This window comes from Echiichthys vipera (genome assembly GCF_963691815.1).
Source record: "Echiichthys vipera genome assembly, chromosome: 3".
Classification (NCBI taxonomy): domain Eukaryota; kingdom Metazoa; phylum Chordata; class Actinopteri; order Perciformes; family Trachinidae; genus Echiichthys; species Echiichthys vipera.
The window spans coordinates 32,327,107-32,350,253 of NC_139828.1; the positions used below are offsets into that span (position 1 = coordinate 32,327,107).

At 41.7% G+C, this 23,147-nt stretch overlaps 1 protein-coding gene across 1 annotated transcript; it reads right to left on the reverse strand.

Moving 5' to 3' along the window:
- Nucleotides 1-4,631: 4,631 nt before the first annotated feature.
- On the reverse strand, nucleotides 4,632-22,009 carry ctns (cystinosin, lysosomal cystine transporter). The gene is made up of 11 exons (XM_083911552.1): nucleotides 21,992-22,009; nucleotides 21,422-21,524; nucleotides 21,089-21,167; nucleotides 18,330-18,420; nucleotides 13,731-13,834; nucleotides 13,442-13,579; nucleotides 12,799-12,898; nucleotides 11,149-11,268; nucleotides 10,509-10,679; nucleotides 10,154-10,271; nucleotides 4,632-5,048 (listed from the first exon to the last, which is right to left on the reverse strand). The coding sequence occupies exons 2-11, from the start codon at nucleotides 21,495-21,497 to the stop codon at nucleotides 4,900-4,902; spliced, it is 1,146 nt and encodes a 381-aa protein (XP_083767678.1). The 5' UTR covers nucleotides 21,498-21,524; nucleotides 21,992-22,009; the 3' UTR covers nucleotides 4,632-4,899.
- Nucleotides 22,010-23,147: the final 1,138 nt, after the last annotated feature.

Here is a 23,147-nt window from a genome sequence, read left to right on the forward strand (position 1 = left end):
CGAGGCAACAAATAACTGAGCCTGTGTAATGGACAGGCCCGCTGCGTTTCTTCCCTGTGCCTGGGACAAGATTTTTTGTGTAGTGCCCCCCGCGCGCACAAGGAGGTGGCTATCTGGCAAAATATTATTTCAGAATTAATATAAAATATATGAAAAGTACTGAAAGTGAAAATGCCGCCATTACTGTGGTGGCGTCTCCCTCCGGTATGCGCGTGACTGAATGGGAGCTGTCATAAGAAGTGTACCTTTTCTACTTTAACCTGTCATTAGGTTGCCCTAGTTAGAGCAACTTACGTTATATTTCACAATAACACCACACTGAGTTCATTTACTCTGTGCGACCATGACAGCCTTGATAGAGGCGTCTAGCGTGAGCTAGCTAAGCAGTGTTAGCTTAACGGACATTACTTTTTCACTGTGTTAATTTGCCTACAAAAATACTTGATCACAAAAGCCAAATGTTGAAACACACGGAAGATTCCACTGCAATTAAAGGTTTTAAATTGTTGAAGCGATTATGATTTACGATTACTGAATGACTTAGGAGTCCTCTAGACTACTTTTAAATTGTCACAGTTTTAGGAGCGGCATTTAGGAAAACTTTGAGAAATACTCTTAGACCAAAAATGAGTCCTAAAAATCGCCAGGATCCCTGTCCTGTCAGTCTCTTCCCTCTTCCTTTTGAGTGAGTTTGTCTCTGCCTGTTTCTTCCTGCTTGTGTCTTTCCCTCTGTTTGTTTGTCGGAGCTGGTAGGCGTGGTTCCTCCCAGCTGTGGCTCATCCCCTCATCAGCGCCAGCAGGATATAAAAAGCCGGATGTGGCTCACATTCGGTGCCAGACTGTTTTCGCATTTACGTGGTACCGTGTCTTACTTCGTTGGCTCCCATTTACCTATGCTCGTTTTCTTTTGTTCTTCGTTAATTGTTTCTTTGTTTCTTTTGTTTTAGCTTCCCGAGAACCTGCTTCCCTTTCTGAACCCTCGCCTGCTTGTCTACCACCCATTCATGTTTTTCCCCTGATCTCCGCGTTGTTACTCTGTCAGCTGCACCTGGACCTCATTCCTTTTTAGCCTGTTCCTTGGACACTGTTTGTTTTATTGTTTTTTTTTGTATTATTGTTTTTCGTTTATATCTTACTCTGTGTCCGTGTCTGCATTTGGGTCCCGCTCCTCTGAGTTATTCCCCGCACCGTTCATGACAAAATTAGTACTGACGCACCCATCTTTTAAAGAGTAACTCCTTAATCAGCAAGTTTGGAGCTCCTTTTAGCCGTAAAGTATGTTTCCCGCGTAAAATCATTCCATGGTCTCTTTCGGCAGTTACATACATCAAATAAGCCATTGAGACAGTTTTTTCTGTGTATAAACTATTAAAGGAGAAATCTGGGAGAGTCGCTAACAGCCGGACGTGGCTAACACTGATTAGCTCAGGGCAGTACGGTGAAGGCATTCAAAAATCTTTTTTAACCACTTTCTTAAGCCAACAGAAAGAAAGCAGATTCCTGTAAAACGGGCGGTGGCCCAGCACCGCCACCTCTAACGAAGACAGAGTAGCTGGCCCTTAGCCAGAATTTAGGAAGCCTTGCTCAACAGCACCTCAACAGTGGCCAGGAGATGAACCGGCACCTCTCATGGACCAGTCACCTATGGACTGAGCTACTGCCGCCCCTGCACAGACTGACACAGTGAGATGGATGTTCAGTAAACACCAGAGAATCATTCTGTGGAATTTACGTGAAACTGTATAATGTGCTCCTCGTATGTATTCCCAGTTACCGGTCAAAGATGTTTATAAAATTCACCTGCTGAAAGGTTTTTTTTAAAAAAGGAGGGCAGACCTAGCAATTGAAATACTGCAGCACAAGTTAGAGGTAGGTGCATGGTCACAGCTGAATGATGTTAACTATTGGAACATTAACTAAACTAGCTCTTGTATTTGCAGGAAATAAAGAAGACCAAATGAAATGCGTATTATGTCTTTATTTAACTGCTTTGCAATCACTAAAGTGATGATGGCATATGGTGTCTCTGACTGCTCTGCCGTCCTGCATAGCTGACAGGTGGATGGGGTCATCATCGGGGTCTTCAATTTGTAGGGCAGGGTGTTGCTCTCCTCTAATAGTGGCAATATTATGAAGAACAACACATGCCACAATAATATCACAGGCCCTCTCAGGGGTCACCCTGAGGTGACGGAGGCACTGGAAACGGGCTTTCAGCAGGCCTATGGTCATCTCAACCCAGGCCCTTGTCCTGCAGTGAGCCCGGTTAAAGTTCTGTTGGGGGCCTGGTTCAGGGTCAGGGTAAGGGGTCAGCAGCCTAGGTCGTAACCCCTGTCAGATGGCCATCAAACTCTCCTGTAATATTTAGTGGATACATTAGAGTATATTAAAAGGAGGGAGACAAGTGAATTATACAGTATTGTGTAAATCTTTAGGCTGCTTACCACGCTGCAGTCTGTTTTTTTGTTTAGGTTAGACTCGATAAATCCTTGAGTCATGAACAGACCAAGGCCACTTGGCCTCCACATTGGAAATAATATATGCAGCATCACATATGATCTTGACAGTGCAGAGAATGACAGATGTTGAACTATGATGCAGTCTTTAACATTTTGAAACAGTAGTCAGTCCACATGTACCTGCACATTTATGCTGTGAATGGACTTCATATTCACATAAGCTGCTTCATTATGGGATGGAGCCGTGATGGGGATGTGTGTGCAATCTATGCAGCCAATCACACTAGAAACACAATCACACAAGAAATTAAATTGAACTGAACTGAATTGAGAAACTGAGGTTGCAGCACAATGCCATTGGCAGAATATTATTTAATATTAATTTAATGGATCCCTACATCATTCACCTGCAATCCTGTGGAACTCCTCCTTGATGGCTCTGACGGGTTTATGTCCAGGGAAAATTATATAGATGGGTAGTAGCCGTTTCAGGGCGAGGCATACTTACTCAAGTGCTCTGCATCTCCGACGTTGTACAAAAAACTCCCATTTGCAAAAAACGCAGCGCAACACATAATATCTGCTGGGATGTGAGAGCATGACTTTGGTTGTTAAGGTTGGAAATGTAAGGACGGATGAGGTTGTGTATGTAAATGGACTGTGACGTGAAACGTTACCGCTCAAAAAGGCTAGAGTTTCCCCTCTTTCTGTGGTTTGAGTTACCTCCCTTTGTGAAACCAAAAACTCAAAGAGTTTCCCTCATTTCAGGGTTAACAGACTCAGAGTTTTCACTAAACCTGCTTTGCGAATCGGACCCCTGGAGTTTATTAAAAGAGACTTACCTACTGGCCCCTGTACCAGCTCATAGTAAAGTCCATTCAAGTGGATTAACAAAGTCAATCCCAAAGGAAGGAGCCCATTGGTGACTTATTCCAGCAAAACACGTAAAGTTTGTGGTTTGAGGCAGTTTAGTGAAATATGATTTAATAATAAAAAATAATAGTTTGGAAGAGTCCCAGACAGCAAATTTCCCTGCAGCACCAAAATGTCACACGAGGGGGGGACACGTCTGTTGCCAGAAGAAGCTACAGGTAGAGGTAGCATCAGACATAGCATCAGCCTAAGGGTATTTTTCAGTGTGTCTGTGGTTCTGTGAGCCCATGGGCACCAGAGAAGAATGTTTATGCTGCCAACAGAGGGACATTTTTCACCGTGGCCTGGAATCATTGACTGGGCTCCTTCCTTTTGACTTGAATGGACTTTACTATGAGAGGAGCTGGTACAGGGGCCAGTAGGTAAGTCTTTAAAACACACTTCTAATAAACTCTGGCTTCACTAACTACACTGCTGGTGCTTTGTTTTCTGTGTAGGGACTCTTCACATGCTGCTGCAGAGGTTTGCTGTTATTTTGATTAATGGTTAAAAAAAGACGTTTAATGTGTTCAACTTGCTGCCCCGAGCTAATGCATTTGGCTGTTAGTGACTGTCCCGGATTTCTCAGTTAATAGTTTATACACAAAAAAACCTGTCTTGATGGCTTTTTTGATGTATGTATGTGTCAAAAAAGATCATGGGATGATTTTGCGCCGGAATTACACTTTAAGCTCAAGTCATCTCGCAAAATTAATCTTTAGAGTTTATATCGGAGCTCAAGGTTTGCCTGGAGTTTGTGAAACCAACCGAGCCTCACCCCCAACAGCTGTGACTGAAAGAGACTCCAGGTGTGTCGACCAATACTTTTATCTGGCTAAATAGCTGAAGACAGGGTTACCAACGAAGGCTAATAAGGGCGAGAGAAGAAGGTTACTACACAAGTGAAGACTAAAGTTAATGAACAATAAAAACTATAATAAGACACTGCATCCCAAATTGAACAGTACAGAGTTAGTGGCTCATTGAGCGGTGACTTGTCGGAGTCAAACCTGCGGCCACTGCCCCGAGGACCTTCAGCCTCTTTACATGGTGCGACTGCTCTAACCACTCTGCCCCTCATTGGCAAGTATTCGTTGCCTGGAAACAGAGCCAAAAGGAGGTGCAGAAGTCTAGTTTTCAATTTCAACACTTGAATTACAATAAGATGAAAGATTATTATGGAGGTTTCGGCCAACAATGCCAAAAATAAACTGCTTACCACAGGTATAACTAAAAAAAACAAAAACCTATGACTTTACTTGTGATATTGAATTTAATAAAAAAGTGTTTACATTGTCATCATTACATTCATTTATCTTACACCTTCTAACAATCATTTTCATACAGTGGTACAAAAAAAGGTGCAGATCCTGAGATAGTTAAGGAGAGAATCAACGTGCAACATCATGAGGGAAGTCAAACCACCACCAATACTTCCCCTCAGCACTGAATCATTCATTGGTGGATCAATGTTCTCCCTTGTTAGTTTGTGATTGTGTGTTTTTAAACAGTCCATCCACAGTCAGCATCAGTCCTCTGGTTGATCTGCAACAGCCTCATACTGTGGTGGTCGTCTGTAGAGACAGTAGTGCTGAGTAATGAAGAGGATGTCGAACACCACCGAGAACAGACCCAGACCGAACTTTGTAGGGTCACCAAATACCAGCCTCCACTCGTCTGAGGAGAGACACATCACAGTTAGCACAAAGAACAGGCTCCAGTCCGACAGAATGGATTGAATGCTGATTAAACACTGACAACAAGACATTTGTGCCACATAGAAAATACGATTTTTAGTTTAAATTAACACTACCAGAGCAGAGAGGGGGTGTACTGTATGCCAGTGTCAGAGGAGATAAGACTGTATTTACAGTTAGAGATATACTGGGCAATATTTGTTTAAGGCAAATGTATGTGCATTATCACCAGAAGTGTTTAGACCTCTTCAATGTTTATACATGTTGTCATGTGGCTCAACAGGGCACATCTACATAGGCTATGTAGATTGGTGAACATAATGCAGAACTAAATTTCACAAGCAAGTTACTCCCAGATACTTTTAGGCTCCAGCCACACTACTATGTTTACGTACAACATTGGTATTTCAAAATAAAAGCGATCTGCATCCATAAAAGTGTTTAAGCTTGGTATCAGAAATAATCCATCCATATTAACACGCCTGAAAAAACATGACCATTTAAGTATGTACACTGGGCATGTGCGTGCTGGTGTATACAGGAAGCAGACTATCTAATGTTACTCTGTGGTTGATATTCATGGATGTCCAAGTTAAAAGTACAGAAAATACTTTGGTGGACAAACAGCAATGGTGAAAAGTCAGACCAAAGATTTATTTGCTTTGACTGATGAAAATAATACATGATTCATTCATTTGATTCCTGCAACCATAGACGTAAATGGACGTAGCCTCTCCCCGGGGCCCGTTCTCTCTACTTGATCCAATCATATTCGCCTCCTTGACTCCTCCTCATTTCCTCTTAAACTGATATTCAACACAGTCCCATAGACTGTAAAACACTGACCCTCAGAGCCTGAATCCTCCAGCTGCTCCAGATTAGCATCTAGTGTCTGTGTCATAGATAGCAGGCTGTACTGCAAGTCATGGTGCAAGTGCTGCTATTTAATTAGCATAACAGAGCTAACGTTAACACGGTGTGTTCCTAAACCATCTGTTGTTTCAGTTGATTGAAGAGCAAACCATCTTGTCACTTATGGAAACACCACCACACGAATGACCGGAGTTAGCATGCTAATGATGCTTATCCTGACAACTAGCCTCCGAGGAGAAGTGAGGGCCAGAGGCTAGCTGTCACTCAAGAGGCCACGCCCCTAATTATTAATAAACTCCATAAACCTCCAATAAACTAAAAACTAGCCTGGTATAAAAAAATTCACCCCCCTCAGTGTTGTCATGGAGATATGACCTAAACATACAGACTAGAATGTTCTTTTGACCCAGGCCTTAAACAGGTTTAATGATGCTGTGAAAACGGTCTGTTTAACATGGGGGTCAGTGAGAAACTGCTCTAATACGAAACCTGCCCCTAGTGGACACTCAGAGAACTGCAGTGTTTGGCACTTCCTGATTGGATCAACCAGGAAGTCGCTGTGGCGGGGGCTTGCCTGCAACCCGCTCCGAAAAAGTGTGTTGAATTTTCCATAAAGGTGGGTTTTTTTTCGCTTACTTGGCTCAAAAAAACAGCTGTTTGGAACATTTCACGGGTGAACAGGTTCATATCATGATTGGGTAGAAAAGGAGCATCCCCGAGAGACTCAGTCGTTCACAAGCAAAGGATGTGGCAAGGTTCAAGACTTTGGGAACAACTGTGTGAGCAAATAGTCCAACACTTAATGTTTCTCAATGAACAATTGGCTGGAATTGATGGATTTCATCATCTACAATGCGTAATATTATCAAATGATCAAAACTGCCATCATTCTGTAAAGGATATTACCACGTGGGCTCAGGAACACTTCGAACACCGTCGCCAGTTAACACAGTTCGTTACTACATCTATAAGTCAAGTCAGGGTATATGCAGAAATCCTGAAGTTCATTTCAATACCCTTTTAAGACTTTTTAAAGACCTTCCTTTTATTTTAAGACCTCATGGCCACTTCACACTGTAATCAGCAACACGTCTTTAACTTAAACAGGGCACAACCATACAACAGAACTGATAAACTGGAAAGGAATAAAGCTCGTTATAATAAATCAAACCAAAGGCCACGTTTATTAAAAGATACCTTACGTCACAACCAGTGGTGTAAAGTAACTAAAGTACATTTACTCAATTGTGAGGTACTTGTACTTTACTTGAGTATTTTATGCTATACTTCTACTCCACCACATTACAGAGAACAGATTATACTTATTACTCCACTGCATTTATTTGGTAACTTCAGTTACTTCACAGATTCAGATTATTAATACAAAATATTATCAACAATTTAAATAACATATAGTTAAAGATCAAGCTACACAACAATATATAAAGTAATCAAAATGATCCCCACCTTTATCAACTGCAACATAAAAGTGATATTTATATTAATCTATTAATGATATTATGATAATATAATATTCTGAAATGGACCATTATGCATAAATGAGTACTTTTACTTTTTGTACTTAAAATACATTATGATGCTGATACTTGAATGTAGGACTTTTACTTGTAACAGAGTATTTCTAGCTGTGGTATTACTACTTTTACTTAAGTACCACTGGTCAGAACAAGTAGCACTGACTCTCAACCGATCAAAACTCCTGACATGTGCCTCAGTTCATTTGAACGTCTTAGCTATGTCCCAATCCGGAAACATTAACGTGAAAATATCAGAAATACCTTTGTTTGAGTTCAGTGAGAAGGTGATTTCAGCTGTCGTGTTACTGGGTAGTGGTGTCGCACAGAAACTGATGCTGCTGCTGCTGCTCTCTGCAGCCTACGGCAGTCTGGTAGCTTGCACCGTGCATGTTGGACTTGACAGCGTTGATGCCAATCGAGTTCGCTAATCTTCCTTTAACAGTATAGTAAGCCTCTCAGTTGTTCTCAGTGACAGGCTTCAGCCGTTGTTTAAACTCAGGCTCATCTCCAATCAGGAGTCTGCAAACTTACATTTCCATTATATCAACTTTAATAAATCAACCCGTGGACACTCTTCAAGTGCAAGTTCAAACTCTACCATGCAAAGCTAAAGCCATATATCAACAACACCCAGAAACAATGCTGCTTCTCTGGGACGAGCTCATCTGAGATGGACTGACCCAAAGTGGTCTGAAGAGTCCACATTTACAAATCTTTTTGGAAATCTTAGACCGTCCAGATTGTTGTCAGCACAGTTCAAAAGCAGCATCTGTGATGGAATGGCCGTGTTTAAGTGCCCAGGGCATCATGGGTAACTTGCACATCTGTGAAGGCTCCATTAATGCTGAAAGGTATACACAGGTTTAAGAGCAACATATGCTGCTGTCCAAGCAACCTCTTTTTCAGGGACGTCCCTGTTTATTTCAGCCAGACAATGACAGGACACATTCTGCACGTGTTCCAACAGCGTGGCTTCGTAGTAAAAGAGTGCAGGTACTAGACGGGCCTGCTGCAGTCCACACCTGTCTCCACTGAAAATGTGTGGAGCTTTTTGAAGAGAGAAATATGAAGACCCTGGACTGATGAGCAACTGAAGTCGTACATCAAGCAAGAATGGAAAGAATTCCACCTACCAAGCTTCAACAATTAGTGTCCTCAGTTCCCAAACACTCATCAAGTGTTGTTAAAAGAAAAGTGATGTCACACAGTGGTAAACACGACTGTTCCAGCTGTTTTGGTTGCAGGCATCAAATTCAAAATGAGTGAATATTTGTTTAAAAAAAAAAAAGTCCATCTGTACAAACATTAAATATCTGGTCTTTTTAGTGGATTCAATTGAATTTACGTTGAGGATTTGCAAATCATTGTATTCTGTTTTTATTTACGTTTTACACAACGTCCCACTACCCTCCCAGAACAAGGAGTTTTAGTGGCTCAGACACACCAGAGAAGTGTGGAACCGACGGGTAAATGTAGACACACACACACACACACACACACACACACACACACACACACACACACACACACACACACACACACACACACACACACACACACACACACACACACACACACACACACACACACACACACACACACACACACACACACACACACACACACACACACACACACACACACACACACACACACACACACACACACACACACACACACACACACACACACACACACACACACACACACACACACACACACACACACACACACACATACATACATACATATTTATATTTATATATATATACATATATACACATACATACATATATATATATATACATACATATATACACATACATACATATATATATATATATACATACATATATATATACATATATATATATATATATATATATATATATAGTAGTAATGTGGATAGAGCCTTTCTTGTTTGCCGTTAGCAACATGTGCTGAGTTTAGCACAAGTGGATTGGTGTGCTAGTCGGTACACTGGCGAGCACTAAAAAACCCATTGGCACGAAAAGACCTACCTGCAGGTTCCCGTTAAGCTAGCAACTCACATATGATGGAAGTGTAACGGAAGGGACTTGCTTTAGCGGCAGAGACATATTGGTTGTTGCGGATGCCTGCAACCCCCTGTGGTGGGCTTGTCAATATTGCAGTATTGCAGTATAGCGGTTATGGTGACAGCTCTAGTTGCAGCCGTATGCTAACATCTTTAACATTCTGATGTTTAAAGAATTACTGAACCCCCTAACCACTTTTTAGCTGCAAACCAATATTTACAGTATGGGTATTTAGTAGTGGTCTTGATGGATTCAGACACTTGACATTTCAGTATTTGATGTCTACATATTGTGTTATATAAATAAATATGCCTAGAGACTGCCCTGTACTGGTTGAAGCTCGACTATTGCAATTAAATTTCACTACTGGTTGACCTGGTGGCAGGTGACGTATATGGAGGCAGCTTTTGCAGGCAAACCAAGGGCGAGCTCTGCCCAACACGACTGTGATTGGTTTAAAGAAATAAAAGATAGCCAGAGAATTTCTTCAGCTATCCCATACTGATAAGCCATATGGAACGGAGCAGAACCAGGTGTATGTGCGGCTTTAGAAACCTAACATGTAAACATATTTCTCTGTGACTTGACTGGACTGTGATTTTCTCTCCAACTCTTACTGTTGTTGTAGGACTGGATGATCATCTGTAGAATACTGAGGGTGCCACCAGTGAAGTCCAGCAACACGTTGCCAATACTCCACCCTTCAGTGCTCTGCTTTTTGTAGTTCATGTACGCCTGGAAAAACAGCCAGAGATCACCAACACTATAACCACCTGACCTTGATCGTTCATCCAATGTACAACAGAAAACACAACTCCATATAATAGTGAAGTAATTTTGTGGAATAGCATTGAAACACAGTCTCATAGTGCATGTTTGTATTGGTAAACTTTGCAATGGACATGCATTGCATCCTTTTTTCAGCACATTTTCCATGTGTCTGCTCCCTCAGTGTGTATGTGAACAGCTTACCTGCGGCACATATTTGATCAGAGTGACTGCTAGTTTGATGTAGGAGAAGTAGTAGAGGTAGTCCAGCCAGGTGATCTGTTTGGCTACAGCAAGAAACAGGCTGACCAAGGCAAATGTCCAGCCAATCACCAACAAGAACCAGGCTGTGCGGGAGACCTTTTGACCCCCCCTCTGAAACAGAGAGACACAGATGACTATGTTTAACTGTTTATTTTATGATAAATATTATTCTAAATATTTTGCAATGTTAGGTTTGCACTTTTCTTGAATATACCGTACTAAGCACTATTTTTCATTTTTTAGAATATATTAAGTCATATATCAAAATTCATTTAAACTGAAAAATGTTGCTACTTGTGTCAAATACTGATGTGATTAATTAATTACAAACCTCTAATTAATTAGATTAATTGTTTTAATTGTGTCTCACCACTAATAATAATAGAACACGTTTAAAGGACAATGAGTACGTTTACTACTGTTATACTTGAATTACATTTTGCAGATAACATGTTTGTACTTTTACTTAAAAAACAATTTGACTCTTACTTGTAACGGAGTATTTACGGACTATGGTATTTCTACTTTTACTTCAATTATCTGAGCCACTTGAGACATATTTTTTCCCTTTCTCGCATACCTCATACACAGCAGCCTGAACGATGTAGACCAAACACAGCAGGACAGCATGGAGACTGAAGAAGACATCGTTAGCGCTGACAGGGTTAATTCCATTCGGGTTCTTCTTGAGAAACTCCTCCTGCAGAGTAGACACAGAGCAGACACTTTATACTGGACACGCTGGAGCCTCAGTGCAGTCATGTAGGAGGACCTCCTCATGGAAATATGAATACATACATTCATAGAGGCCAGCTGTTTCAGGTATTTCTTATTTCACTGTTGTGCCTGTGGATCCTTGACATCCTAAAAGGCAGACCCCCAGGTGGTGAGGGTGGGTGGACACACTTCTTCCAGCCTCATCCTTAACACCGGAGCACCCCAGGGCTGTGTTCTGAGTCCCCTGCTTTACTCTCTGTACACACACACACATGACTGTGTAGCCAGGACTTGAACGTCATCATCAAGTTTGCTGAAGACACAGCTGTGGTGGGCCTGATCACTGATAACAATGAAAGAGTTAACCTAAAAGATGTAGAGGACCTGGGCTAAAAAATATTGGGATTTATAAAACCGTGCGTACTCACGTCCTACGCCGGTTTCCCTTTATAAATCACAATCAACTCTAAATGTGGAGCAGATTTTTCGGCTTCATGTCACGCCCATACAGGCCTATAAATAGTCAATGAAACGCCCCAAATTAATGTTCATTCATACAGCATCATGTCAAACGCAGAGAGAAAAACAAACAAAAAAGACAATCAATTTGAAGTTGTTCTTGTTGCAGAGTCGGAAATAAGGAAAACATGTTTAGAGGACACAGTGTGGACATAACTTAAGGGTCCGACTGTGGCCAAAATGAAAAAGAGATGAATGAAAGCTTTTTCCCTAATCCCAGAGATCCAATGAACCATGAGAACAGTGCACTGCAGTCAGTCGGTGTCGCAGTTTCTCATTTCTCCCATTGCTTTGCGTACGCCTGGGTCAGTGTGTGCGTGGAGAACCGCACAGTCTCCCGTCAAGCTTGCTTTTTTATAAATCACAAAGTTTGCTTAGAAAGTGGCGTGCACCCTCTTCTGTGTACGCCACCATTATATTAGAGGCCCCTGAGCCGCTGGTGACTAAGGAGACTAAGGAGATGATGGTGGACTTGGGGAGGAACTACACAACCCTTAATATCAACAGCTCAGAGGGTGGACAGCTTCAGGTACCTTGGTGTCCACATATCCTAGGGCCTGACCTGGGATCTGCATAATGACTCAGTGGTGTGAAAATCAAGGCTGAGACTGTTTCACCTTAGACACCTGAGGAATTCTGGGTATCCTCTCCAATAGTGAGGAACTTCTACTCCTGAATCTTTGAGAGTGTCTTGACGGGCAACATCACTGTCTGGTACAGAAACGGCATGGAAAAGGACAGCAAGGCCCTGCAATGAGTGGATAATTTGCTGAACATACAATAGGTGGTGTCCCACTGTGCCCAAAGACATTTACACCAGGCGCTGCCACAGCCTTTCCTCCCTGTTAGGTCAGGAAGAAGGTACAGACACCCCAGGCCACGACTGAGAGGCTCAGGAAGGCGTCTACCCTCAAGACACTAGGAGGCGAAACGAGGACAGACCGAGCTTCATGTGTAGAAACAGTGGAGTGGTCCTTTAAAAGGATGCACTCACCTTTATATAAGGCACCCAGAACAGCCCGACATTGAAGACACTGTAAGCGATGAAGCCAGTGAGGTTGAGAGCCAGGAAGTCAAAGTTGAGCCCTACAACACTGAAAACAAACATGTTGGTGTCATATGTCTGAGTCACTTAGTTTTTCTGATGAAGACAATCTTAATTAACATGGTTAATATGCTCACTTCTGTCATGATTATGTTTAAAGGAAATAACTATGTAATAATGTAACGGCTAATGGAGTTTAGCCTGAGCAGATATTATTCAGTCATTAGAAACATTCATAATGAATTGTATGTGTGCCTGCAGACTAAAGTCACATTCTGTCCAGCCGATCTGCCTTTTTAACGACTCAGTTATGCTAGCTCTGCGTTTCAATGGAATGGAAGTAAATTATGCCTCTACTGTATGCATAATTAGAGTCAAATGCATTCTCTCAGTAAATCATTTGGAGAAAGGAGCACGCACGCACGCACGCACGCACGCACGCACGCACGCACGCGCCATCTAGTGCTGATATCTAACAGTACGAAAACACCATTCAATTGAATTCACTGGCGCAACACGGACAATATTCCGGACAATATCCCAGGAAGGTTAAATGAGTGAAGAGACGGACAGAGGACGGACAGTAAATTACCTCTTCCTCCTGAAGTTTTCCCACACTTGTGGATAGAAGGACACAGACCAGGCCAGAAAGTAAATCCAGCCAATCACCTGACTGACTACCGACAGGATGTTGCTATGGATGACCACAAAGTGGATCCTGGCAGACAAACTAGAGGAGACACAGACACAAAGACGGAGGACATTTCAGCTGCCCTGGATGTTCCTCACACAGTTTGTCTCAGTGAATAATGTTGAAGGATGATCTGTGGACTGATGGAGGGGTTCATGAATGGGAGGGACAGTTCATGCTTGTTTCCCACCTGTCCAGGTCTGTGCTGTTGCTCAGCAGATGTGTGGTCACCTGGCCGACATCATGGGCTGTCACATTAAAAGTGACGGATGTTGCATTCGCTGGCAGCAACACCTAGACAAAAACAAAAAGTTATTGTTAACAGTACTGTGTGTGATCTTTTCAGGGAAAACTGTATGAATGAAATATGAAATAAATATAGAGCTCACACAGATCAGGGCTCTGTTCTTTGTATCTGAGGCGTCTTAAAGTGAAATTCCGGCGTAAAATCATCCCAGGGTATTTTTCGGCAAATACTCTCATCAAATAAGCCATTGAGACATTTTTTTAGTGTAACAACTATTATCAGAGAAATCACGGGGAGTTGCTTACAGCCGGACATGGCTAACAGTGATTAGCTCGGGGCAGTAAGGTAAAGACATTCAAACGTCTTTTTTAAGAATAGTATCACTGATACTGCTGAAAATAACAGCAAACCTCTGCAGCAGCATGAGAAGAGTTCCTACACAGAAAACAAAGCACCAACAACCAAGTTAGTGAACCCAAAGTTTATCAAAAGAGTGTTTTAAAGACTTACCTACTGGCCCCTGTACCAGCTCCTCTCATAGTAAAGTCCATTCAAGTGGATTACCAAAGTCAATCCCAAAGGAAGGAGCCCATTGGTGACTTGTTCCAGCAAAACATGTAAACTTAGACATCTCTTTATTGATCCCTTGGAATGAACTCCTGCAAGGAAATTGAGTTTCCAGCAGCTTGTAAAACATACAGTATAGGATAACCAATAAACTCTTAGCTAAATAAATACAGAAAGTATAAAAAAACAATAAACAGTAAACAATAAACTTTTAGTAAAATATATATATGAGGTAGATGTAAGAATATAGGTCAAATCAAATTCACAGAAAATTAAATCAGATAAGTTAAATGTAGAGGAAATGTATAAGATAAAATATTAATGACTGTGTATGACAGAAATGACAGAATTATTGCACTTAAGTGGTGGATAAAGTTATTGCACAAAAAAAAGAAAAGAAGTGTCCAGGTGTGTAAGAGTAGATTATTAATTGCACAGTGAGTGGCTCCCACTCCTTCCCTTCTGTCCTCTTTATTTCCTCCCCCCCCCCCCCCCGAGTGAGGAGTTGGAGAGGATGATGATGTTCTTGAGCCTGTTGGCAGCCTTCCACTGAACAGGCTCCTCTGGCTGCTGATGATGGTTTGCAAGTGGTGGCTGCCATTGTCCATATTGTCCAGCAGTTTGTCAAGTGTCCTGCTCTCTGCCACTGTCACCAGCGAGTCCAGTTTCATGCCGACCACAGAGCCGGCCCGCCTGATCAGTTTATCCAGTCTGGAGGTGTCCTTCTTGGATATGCTGCCCCCCAGCACACCACAGTGTAGAAGAGGACCCTGGTGACCACAGACTGGTAAAACATCCACAGCAGTTTGCTGCAGATGTTAAAGGACCACAGTCTCATCAGGAAGTACAACCTGCTTTGTGTCTTCCTGTACAGGTGGCTGGTGTGTGTTGTCCAGTCCAGTTTATTGCCACAGCCCGAGGTATTTGTATGAGTCCACCACCTCCACCTCAGCTCCCTCTAGCAGGACTGGTCGCGTTCTTGGTCTGGTCCTCCCAAAATCAATGACCAGCTCCTTCGTCTTGGAGGTGTTGAGCTGTAGGTGGTTAGTGTGGCACCAGAGAGCAAGTCCCCCACCAGACTACACTACTCCTCCTCTCTGTCACCCCTGATACATCCCACCATGGCTGTGTCATAGGCGTACTTCTGTATCTGACACTGCTCCGAGTAGTAGCAGAAGTCCGAGGTTTACAGGGTGAAGAGAAGAGGGGCCAGCACTGTCCCCTGAGGGGCTCCAGTGCCGCTGACCACAGTGTCAGACGTGGTGTCCTTCAGCCTGACATACTGTGGTCTGTCAGTGAGGTAGTTTCCGACCCAGTCCACCAGATAGGGGTCCACTCCCATCCTGTTCAGCTTGTCCTGAAGGGGGCTAGATGGTGTTAAAGGCCCTGGAGAAGTCCAAGAAGAGAATCATCGCTGTGCCGCTTCCCTTATCCAGATGGGAGTGGACTGCAGCATGTAGAGGATGACATCCTCCACACCAACATCTGGCTGGTACACAAACTGCAGGCAGTCCTGGGTGTGTTGTACCTGGGGTCTGAGGAGGCTGAGGAAGTGCTCCTCCAACGTCTTCATCAGGCGAGAGCCATTCAGCTCATGTTGTGGTCATTCAACTGTTAATTATAGATGGAAAAGGTTTGTAAAAGTCTTGATTGCAATTTTTTCCCCACAGCACTGAAATGTCACGTGAGGGGGTGGGGGCGTGTGTTGAAGGGGCTACAGGTAGCATCAGACATAGCATCAGTCTCAGTGTGAGAGCATTTTTCAGTGTCCCTGTGGATACTGTGAGCCCATGGGCACCGAAGAAGAATGTTTATGCTGCCAACAGAGGGACATTTTTCACCATGATGGAATCATTGAATACTGCAACACGCTGTGTGACTGTTATGGAGGATTCCCCATTCCTCATCAACTGCACTGTACTGGACACTGTTTTCCCATGTCCCCAGAATAAATGGGAAGAGGCGACTGATTCCTAAATAAATCACCAATGGGCTCCTTCCTTTGGTAATCCACTTGAATGGACTTTACTATGAGAGGAGCTGGTACAGGGGCCAGTAGGTAAGTCTTTAAAACACTCTTTTTATAAACTCTGGATTCACTAACTACGCTGTTGGTGCTTTGTTTTCTGTGTAGGGACTCTTCTCATGCTGCTGCAGAGGTTTGGTGTTATTTTGAGCAGTATTAGTGGTTAAAAAAGACGTTTGGATGCCTTCACCGTACTGCCCCGAGCTAACCAGTGTTAGCCACGTCCAGCTGTTAGCGAATGTCTTATTTGAGGAGTGTATTTGACGAAAAAAACCCTGGGTTGATTTTACGCTGGAATAACACTTCAATATCTTTTTGGGACAACGGAGCTAGAGATGCAACAGTTAGTCAAGTAGTTGGCAACTATCAAATACATTGCATTATTATTTTGATAACTGATCTTTGGGTTTTAGTCATTGTTTAAGAAAAAACTATTCTCTGATTCCAGCGGTACAGTACACTGAATGTCTTTCAGTTGTGGACAAAACAAGACATTTGAGGACGTCATCTTGGGCTTTGAGAAATACCATAGGATCCATATTTCTCACCATTTTCGTACATTTTATAAACCACACAACTAATGGATTAATAAAGAAAATAATCAACAGATTCATCGGATAATGAAAATAAAAGTTAGCTGCAGCTAATATAATATAAATGAATCAATAAGGCACAGGGAAATCAATGAATCAATTTTTGGCAGGATAAATTCTTTGTTTCTCCTCAGGAGAATGTAGTATATCTTGTGTATTTATGAGCCATTTTGCTTGTTTCATGGGATTCATTATAGTCTGGGTTTTTGATTGGGCTGTGTGATTAACCAAATGCTATTTTCAATGACCATTTTGACTTCCAATGATTATACAAACAAGAATATTTGAGATAAAAAGATTATTGTGCCACATTGATGCTCTCATTTGTCTTGTGTTCATCCAGTGCACCCTTTTTGAGTGACTGTTATGTTAATGAGGTCGCAGTTGGTTGTAGTAGCGCACTACAATATATTTGATAACATTTATTTTTAATTGTATTTTTTTTTATAAATTAATGTTTAGTAGTTTTCACAAGGTTGTGGTTTTTATTTATTACATTATATTTTTTTGAATGCATATATATTTATTCACCACAATATATTTTTATTTTTCAGTTAAATATCACGTTCAAGAAAGTTTTTTTTTTTTAAATCCAATAGTGAGAAATAGTGTTAAATAATCATGATGTCAATATTAACCCAAAAATGATGATTAGGATTAGGAGAACAATGGAATAGTATATGAATGTGAACAACTTAATATTTTTTCTGATGATGGAAGTTGAGGAAAGGTCCGAAGGCGTAACTAGTTCTTATTTATAATGTTATTATTGCATTTAACACACCTAATCATCATGGGTGGATTCCGCGTCAATGGGCCCCTGGGCACAGACATGTAAGAGGCCCCTGCTCTGTCTAAGTAGAAACAACACGCCCAAAAATGGTTGTTTCCAGTCATTTTGGCTCTCTTTGTGGTCATTGTCATTAATTAGAGGCTTTGTAATTAATTAATCGCGATTAATCACATATCAATATTAATAGTAGCAACATTTTTAAATTTTAAATGAATTTTTATATATGACTTAATATATTATAAAAAAAATAAAACACTGCTTAGTACGGTATATTCAAGAACAGTGGAAACCTATAATTTCAAAAATATTTAGAATAATATTTGGCCTAAAATAAACAGTTTAACATAGAGTGCTTTTTCTTCATGTTTTCAAAAACACAGAAAAATGATCCATCAACTAATGACAGTCCCTCAGGAGCGTTGTCTGTTCTCTGTTTGCCTTTATTTCTTTTCTAGAATGGGAGCAACTGTAACACAAGCCAATGCCCCCTGAGGATCAATCAAGTGTTTCTGAAAACTTCAGCAGCATAAGAACATGGAGGGCCATCCAGTCTGCAGTGTTACCTGCTCAGGCACTGTGATCACAGATGAGTAGTCCGTCTTGGAGGTAAAGGTCACATTGAACTGAATGACAGCTGGCTGGTTGACAGGGGAACTAGAGAAAGACACAAAAAGAAAAACATTGGTCCTGACAGTTGCTTTTACATCTCCAGGAACACTTCAGACAGGTCTGGAGTTCACATTCGGTGAACAGACATATTTGCTTTGACTTTTTCGCTGCTTTGTATTCACGCTGTGAGGCAAAAGCAGTACATCAGCAGATCAGCACTGCAGCACTGTTTACTGAGCTGTTCATTGGTTTAAGAGAAGTAAGAAACATGACGGGTTTGACATGTTTTCCCAGTTTAAGATGCCACAGGACGATTAAAGTGCTCTGCATACTCCTTCACTAACACAACCACAGTCTATACTAGTACAGAGGCTGAAGCTCTGACGATGAAGCTGTGATGATGAATGTGAGGAGCATTCATCGAGTCCTGACAAAACTTAAAGAGTGCTTATGTTTTTCCTATCTATCTATCTATCTAATCAATTCAATTTTATTTATAGTGCCAAATCATAACAAAAGTTATCTCAGGACACTTTACAGAGTAGGTAAAGACCACACTCTTTGAATTATTTAAGATTATGATTTACATAGACCCAACAATTCCCCTGTAGAGTACGGTGGCAACGAAAACCTTCCCTATTACAGGCAGGAACGTCAGACAGACCCAGCTCTGAAAATTGTCAAATACATATCTCTATATATATATCTATATATATATAGATATATATACATACACACACACACACACACACACACGTATATATATGCGTATATACGCATGCATGCATACTTCTTATATATCATCATACATTCTTACATATATATATATATAAGATATGTAAGAATGTATGATGATATATAAGAAGAATGTATGATGATATATAAGAATGTAACCCCCCCTTTATTTATTTATTTTTTATTGTCTTTCATGAATTATTAATTATTTTTGCTACTAGTTATAGTGGTTTTTCTTTTACTTTATCTACTCATGTTACATGTTATTCGGTTGCTTGTTTGTTTTGTCATTGTGACCTGTCTGTGTGTCTGACGTGGGTTGTTGGGAGGGATAGCAGGATTCATGTTAGGGTTTTTCTGTTTTTGTCTGTGTTTTTCTTCTTTTTCACCTTAAAGCAGACATACTGTACATGTGTTTACCTGTCTCTGTGTTCTGGTCTGCAAAAGCCAAATAAAAAATGTGAAGAAAAAAAATATATATAACCACTATGAAACAATGAGGAAATAACTATCTCAAACATAGATATGTTTTCCCTTCCTCCTAAAATGGACATAATGCAACACTAGAGTACTTCCTTGTGTTATGAATGAAGAGGTTGACATGTTGAACCAGCTGGGCTGTGTGTGTTTGAAAAGGAGATCACCTCCAAACAAAAAAATTCAAGATACCACTCAAAAGACTCATAAATATCTTGAGACTCTCTTCTAAAAAAATATATGTGGGCATAATTTTAGACCTGACCAAGATTGAGTTATAGGCAGGTGAAGGAGGGTGCGTGGCTTAAAAGAGCCGTAGTGAAACACCTCCAGCAGCTTAGGTCCCGTCTCTGTAAAGGCCCAGTGCAAGGCTCCAGCAGAGACTCAACTCTGCTGCTCACACTTTGAAAACATTGGGTCCCATGTTGTTTCTGTTGTTTTTTGTGTTTTTCATGCTTGGCAATCAGGCACGGGCAGTAAGTCCTCCCGCGTGCACGAGAAGACACCACACAACCAGGAAGTAGCCACATTCTTAAGCAACCATGCGCCACTGAGCAGCTTTCATAGGTAAAAAAAATGGCCGCCATTTTTCGGTATGCCGTCCATACTTTAATATGTCCACGTCGCTATGCTTCTTGATTATTTGCCCTTCTTCACTTCGATTCGTTTCTTGTTACTTTTTCTTTGGACTGGAAGTTGAACACTCTTCTTTCTCTGTCTTACTCCATTTTGAGTTAGCAGTAATGAAATGGATCTGCCCTGGTCAGACCAAACCCCCACCACAGAGACTTCCTGTTTGATCCAATCAGGAAGTGCCAAAAACGTCAGTTCTCTGAGTGTACACTAGGGGCAGGTTTCATAATAGAGCAGTTTCTCATTGACCCCCATGTTAAACAGGCCGTTTTCACAGCATCATTAAACCTGTTTAAGGTCTGGGACAAAAAAACATTCTAGTCTGTATGTTTAGGTCATATCTCCATGACAACACTGAGGGGGGCGAATCCTTTTGTACCAGGCTAGTTTTTATTTTATTGGAGGTTAAAGTTTATGAATAATTAGGGGCGTGGCCTCTTGAGTGACAGCTAGCCTCTGACCATCACTTCTCCTTGGAGGTAAACGTCAGCCAGATGGACGTACCTCCCTCCCCCCAGCGTCACATACATTTTGGTAAGAGGAAATGAGGCGGAGTCAAAGTCTGACAAAATGGAGAGTCCCATAGACGAGGACGATTGGATCAACTTTTGCCCCACTGTGTAAAAATTTAGGCATTTACAACATTTTAGGGGCACTTTTAAAAAGGTGAAATGAGCCTATTTAAGTTCCTATCTATCAAAGAGTGATTGACCATATGACCAACTCATGAAAGCACTTTTTTGCTGCTCTGCAGAAAAATACGATCAGAGTGTCTCAGGTTGTATTTCATCACAGAAACTGAGACTCCTACAGAGCTAGTGTAAGACTCAAGGAACCCGTATTTGCTGCAGGCCCTGTTTGAGGTTACCTGGAGGTGATGGTGACGTTGCCTTCAGAGTTTTCTTCAAGTGTGACAGTCTCTGGAGCAAACAGATTCACCCTGGACTCTGGAGGACAGTTGGACAGTAATTTCAAGATTCTCACAGAAACAATACACAGGTTGGCAGAATCATAAAGCATAACTATTCACAGTTTTTTTAAATCATAATCCTAATGACTAAAGGTTACTAGGTGGTTCAAAGTTGACTAAACCAGTATATATTTAGTGCATCCACATGAACTGAGTGAAGAAACAACAGGTTCATGTGGAAACAGACAGTTAGTGTGCAGCAGTGAAATAAAGTGAATAACAGTGAGTCACCAGAGATGCTGGTGAGCGTCCAGAGGAGCAGCAGCTGAGCAGGGACACTTCTCTTGGTTGAGCTCAGAGCTGACATCTCTGCTGAATGTTGGGGGCTGCCAACCTAGAGGACAGCAGAGCAGCACCTCACTACAGCACATATCCACAACTGTTACAGAGTACACCTTTGACTTAACCCCTTCTTGATTTCGGAATCCCACAAGTTATGTTTCAACACCTCTGCATCAGGGTGTCCCTCCCAGACCTCTCCCTGTCTGTCTGCCCCAGTGTCAACAGTGGAAACGCTTTCATAGTGAAGTGCAGCTGAGGGGGCTGTATATAAAGATGGAGGCTATGGCGAAATGACACGACGCGTTTTGTGTTGGTTTGGCTTTAGAATACAACGAATCATTATCTTTTGTTGGAACAGGAATCCAAACTTGGTGTAACGTCCCGTCAGTCAGGAGTCTGGACAGCCACACAGGTGGTGTGGTCTCGGACCCACTCTTTACCTCATTAACTGACGTACTTTTGCACTAAACGAACCCGTACTTGAGTTTAATGTGGAGCCGTGAACATGATGACACTTACCCCAGGTGACTGCTTCCTCTGAACAGCTCGGTCACAAGACACAGCTCATTTGTCTTCTTTGTGCTTTGGGCGGATTGTAGGCGAATGTCAATTTATAGCACCTGCATACCGCCACCTACCGTACCGGAGTATCTACTGACGAGCTACAGTAGGTTACAGTCAACTGTAACATGAGTCAACAACAGCAACAGCAACAACAATGACAACAACAACAACAACAACAACAACTGTATTCTATAAAACAGCCTTGTGTTCATTAAGAACTCTATAACTCTGAGTTTTACCACAGTTATCTATGAGAAGCTGCAGTGGCGTGCACAGCCTTTCGAAGGGCAGGGGTAAAAAAGAAAGAGGGCACATAGGCATATAGCTCGTCCTCGCCACTGAAGAGGGCTCTTTAGCACGGGTTTTGGCTGCCATGAGGGCACTTTAACACACGTTTTGACCCCCCTGTGGAGCTTTTGATTGTCCTGTATGTTCTCCCAGAGAGGAGAGGGGAAACAAACCATGTGTCGGCCAGATTCTTTTTTTATTTATAAACAGTTCAGTTCAATTCAATTCAATTCAATTTTATTTATAGTGCCAAATTACAACAAAAGTTATCTCAGGACACTTTACAGAGTAGGTAAAGACCACACTCTATGACTTATTTATGATTTACAGAGACCCAACTATTCCTCTGGAGAGTACACAGTGGCGTTGAAAACCTTCCCTTTAACAGGCAGGAACGTGGACAGACCCAACTCTGTGGAGGACGGACATCTGTCTGCACCGGTTGGGGAGGAAGAAAAGGAGAGAAAAAAAAGGCAGACAGACGGACAGAGAGACAAAGACAGACAGAGAGACACATTTCCAGAGATGCAAGCAACCACAAAAGTAACAGTAACTATAATAATATCTGTAGTAATGTGAATATATGTTATGACAGTTAATACAGCAGAATAGAAGAAACAAGCACAGCTAAGGTGATAGAATATGAAAATGATAATAATTATGTTGGGAAATATGATCAATGATGGGTAATAACAGCTGTGATCTGATATTCTTTTCTACCTTAGCCACACCTACATGCAGCCACTGAGAGGAAATGTCTCTGCAGTGCACACAGTGTCCTCTCAAGGACCTCTTTTGCACATTTTCATTCATGCAGATATTC

Bases quoted from the DNA above. Each gene is read 5' to 3' on its own strand.
- ctns (XM_083911552.1), bottom strand. From the start codon at position 21,497: ATGTCAGCTCTGAGCTCAACCAAGAGAAGTGTCCCTGCTCAGCTGCTG. The intron at 18,421-21,088 runs GTAACCTCAAAC...GTCTTTCTCTAG, and splicing joins AACGTCACCATCACCTCCAG to TTCCCCTGTCAACCAGCCAG. The intron at 12,899-13,441 runs GTAATTTACTGT...GTTTGTTTTCAG, and splicing joins GAAAACTTCAGGAGGAAGAG to TGTTGTAGGGCTCAACTTTG.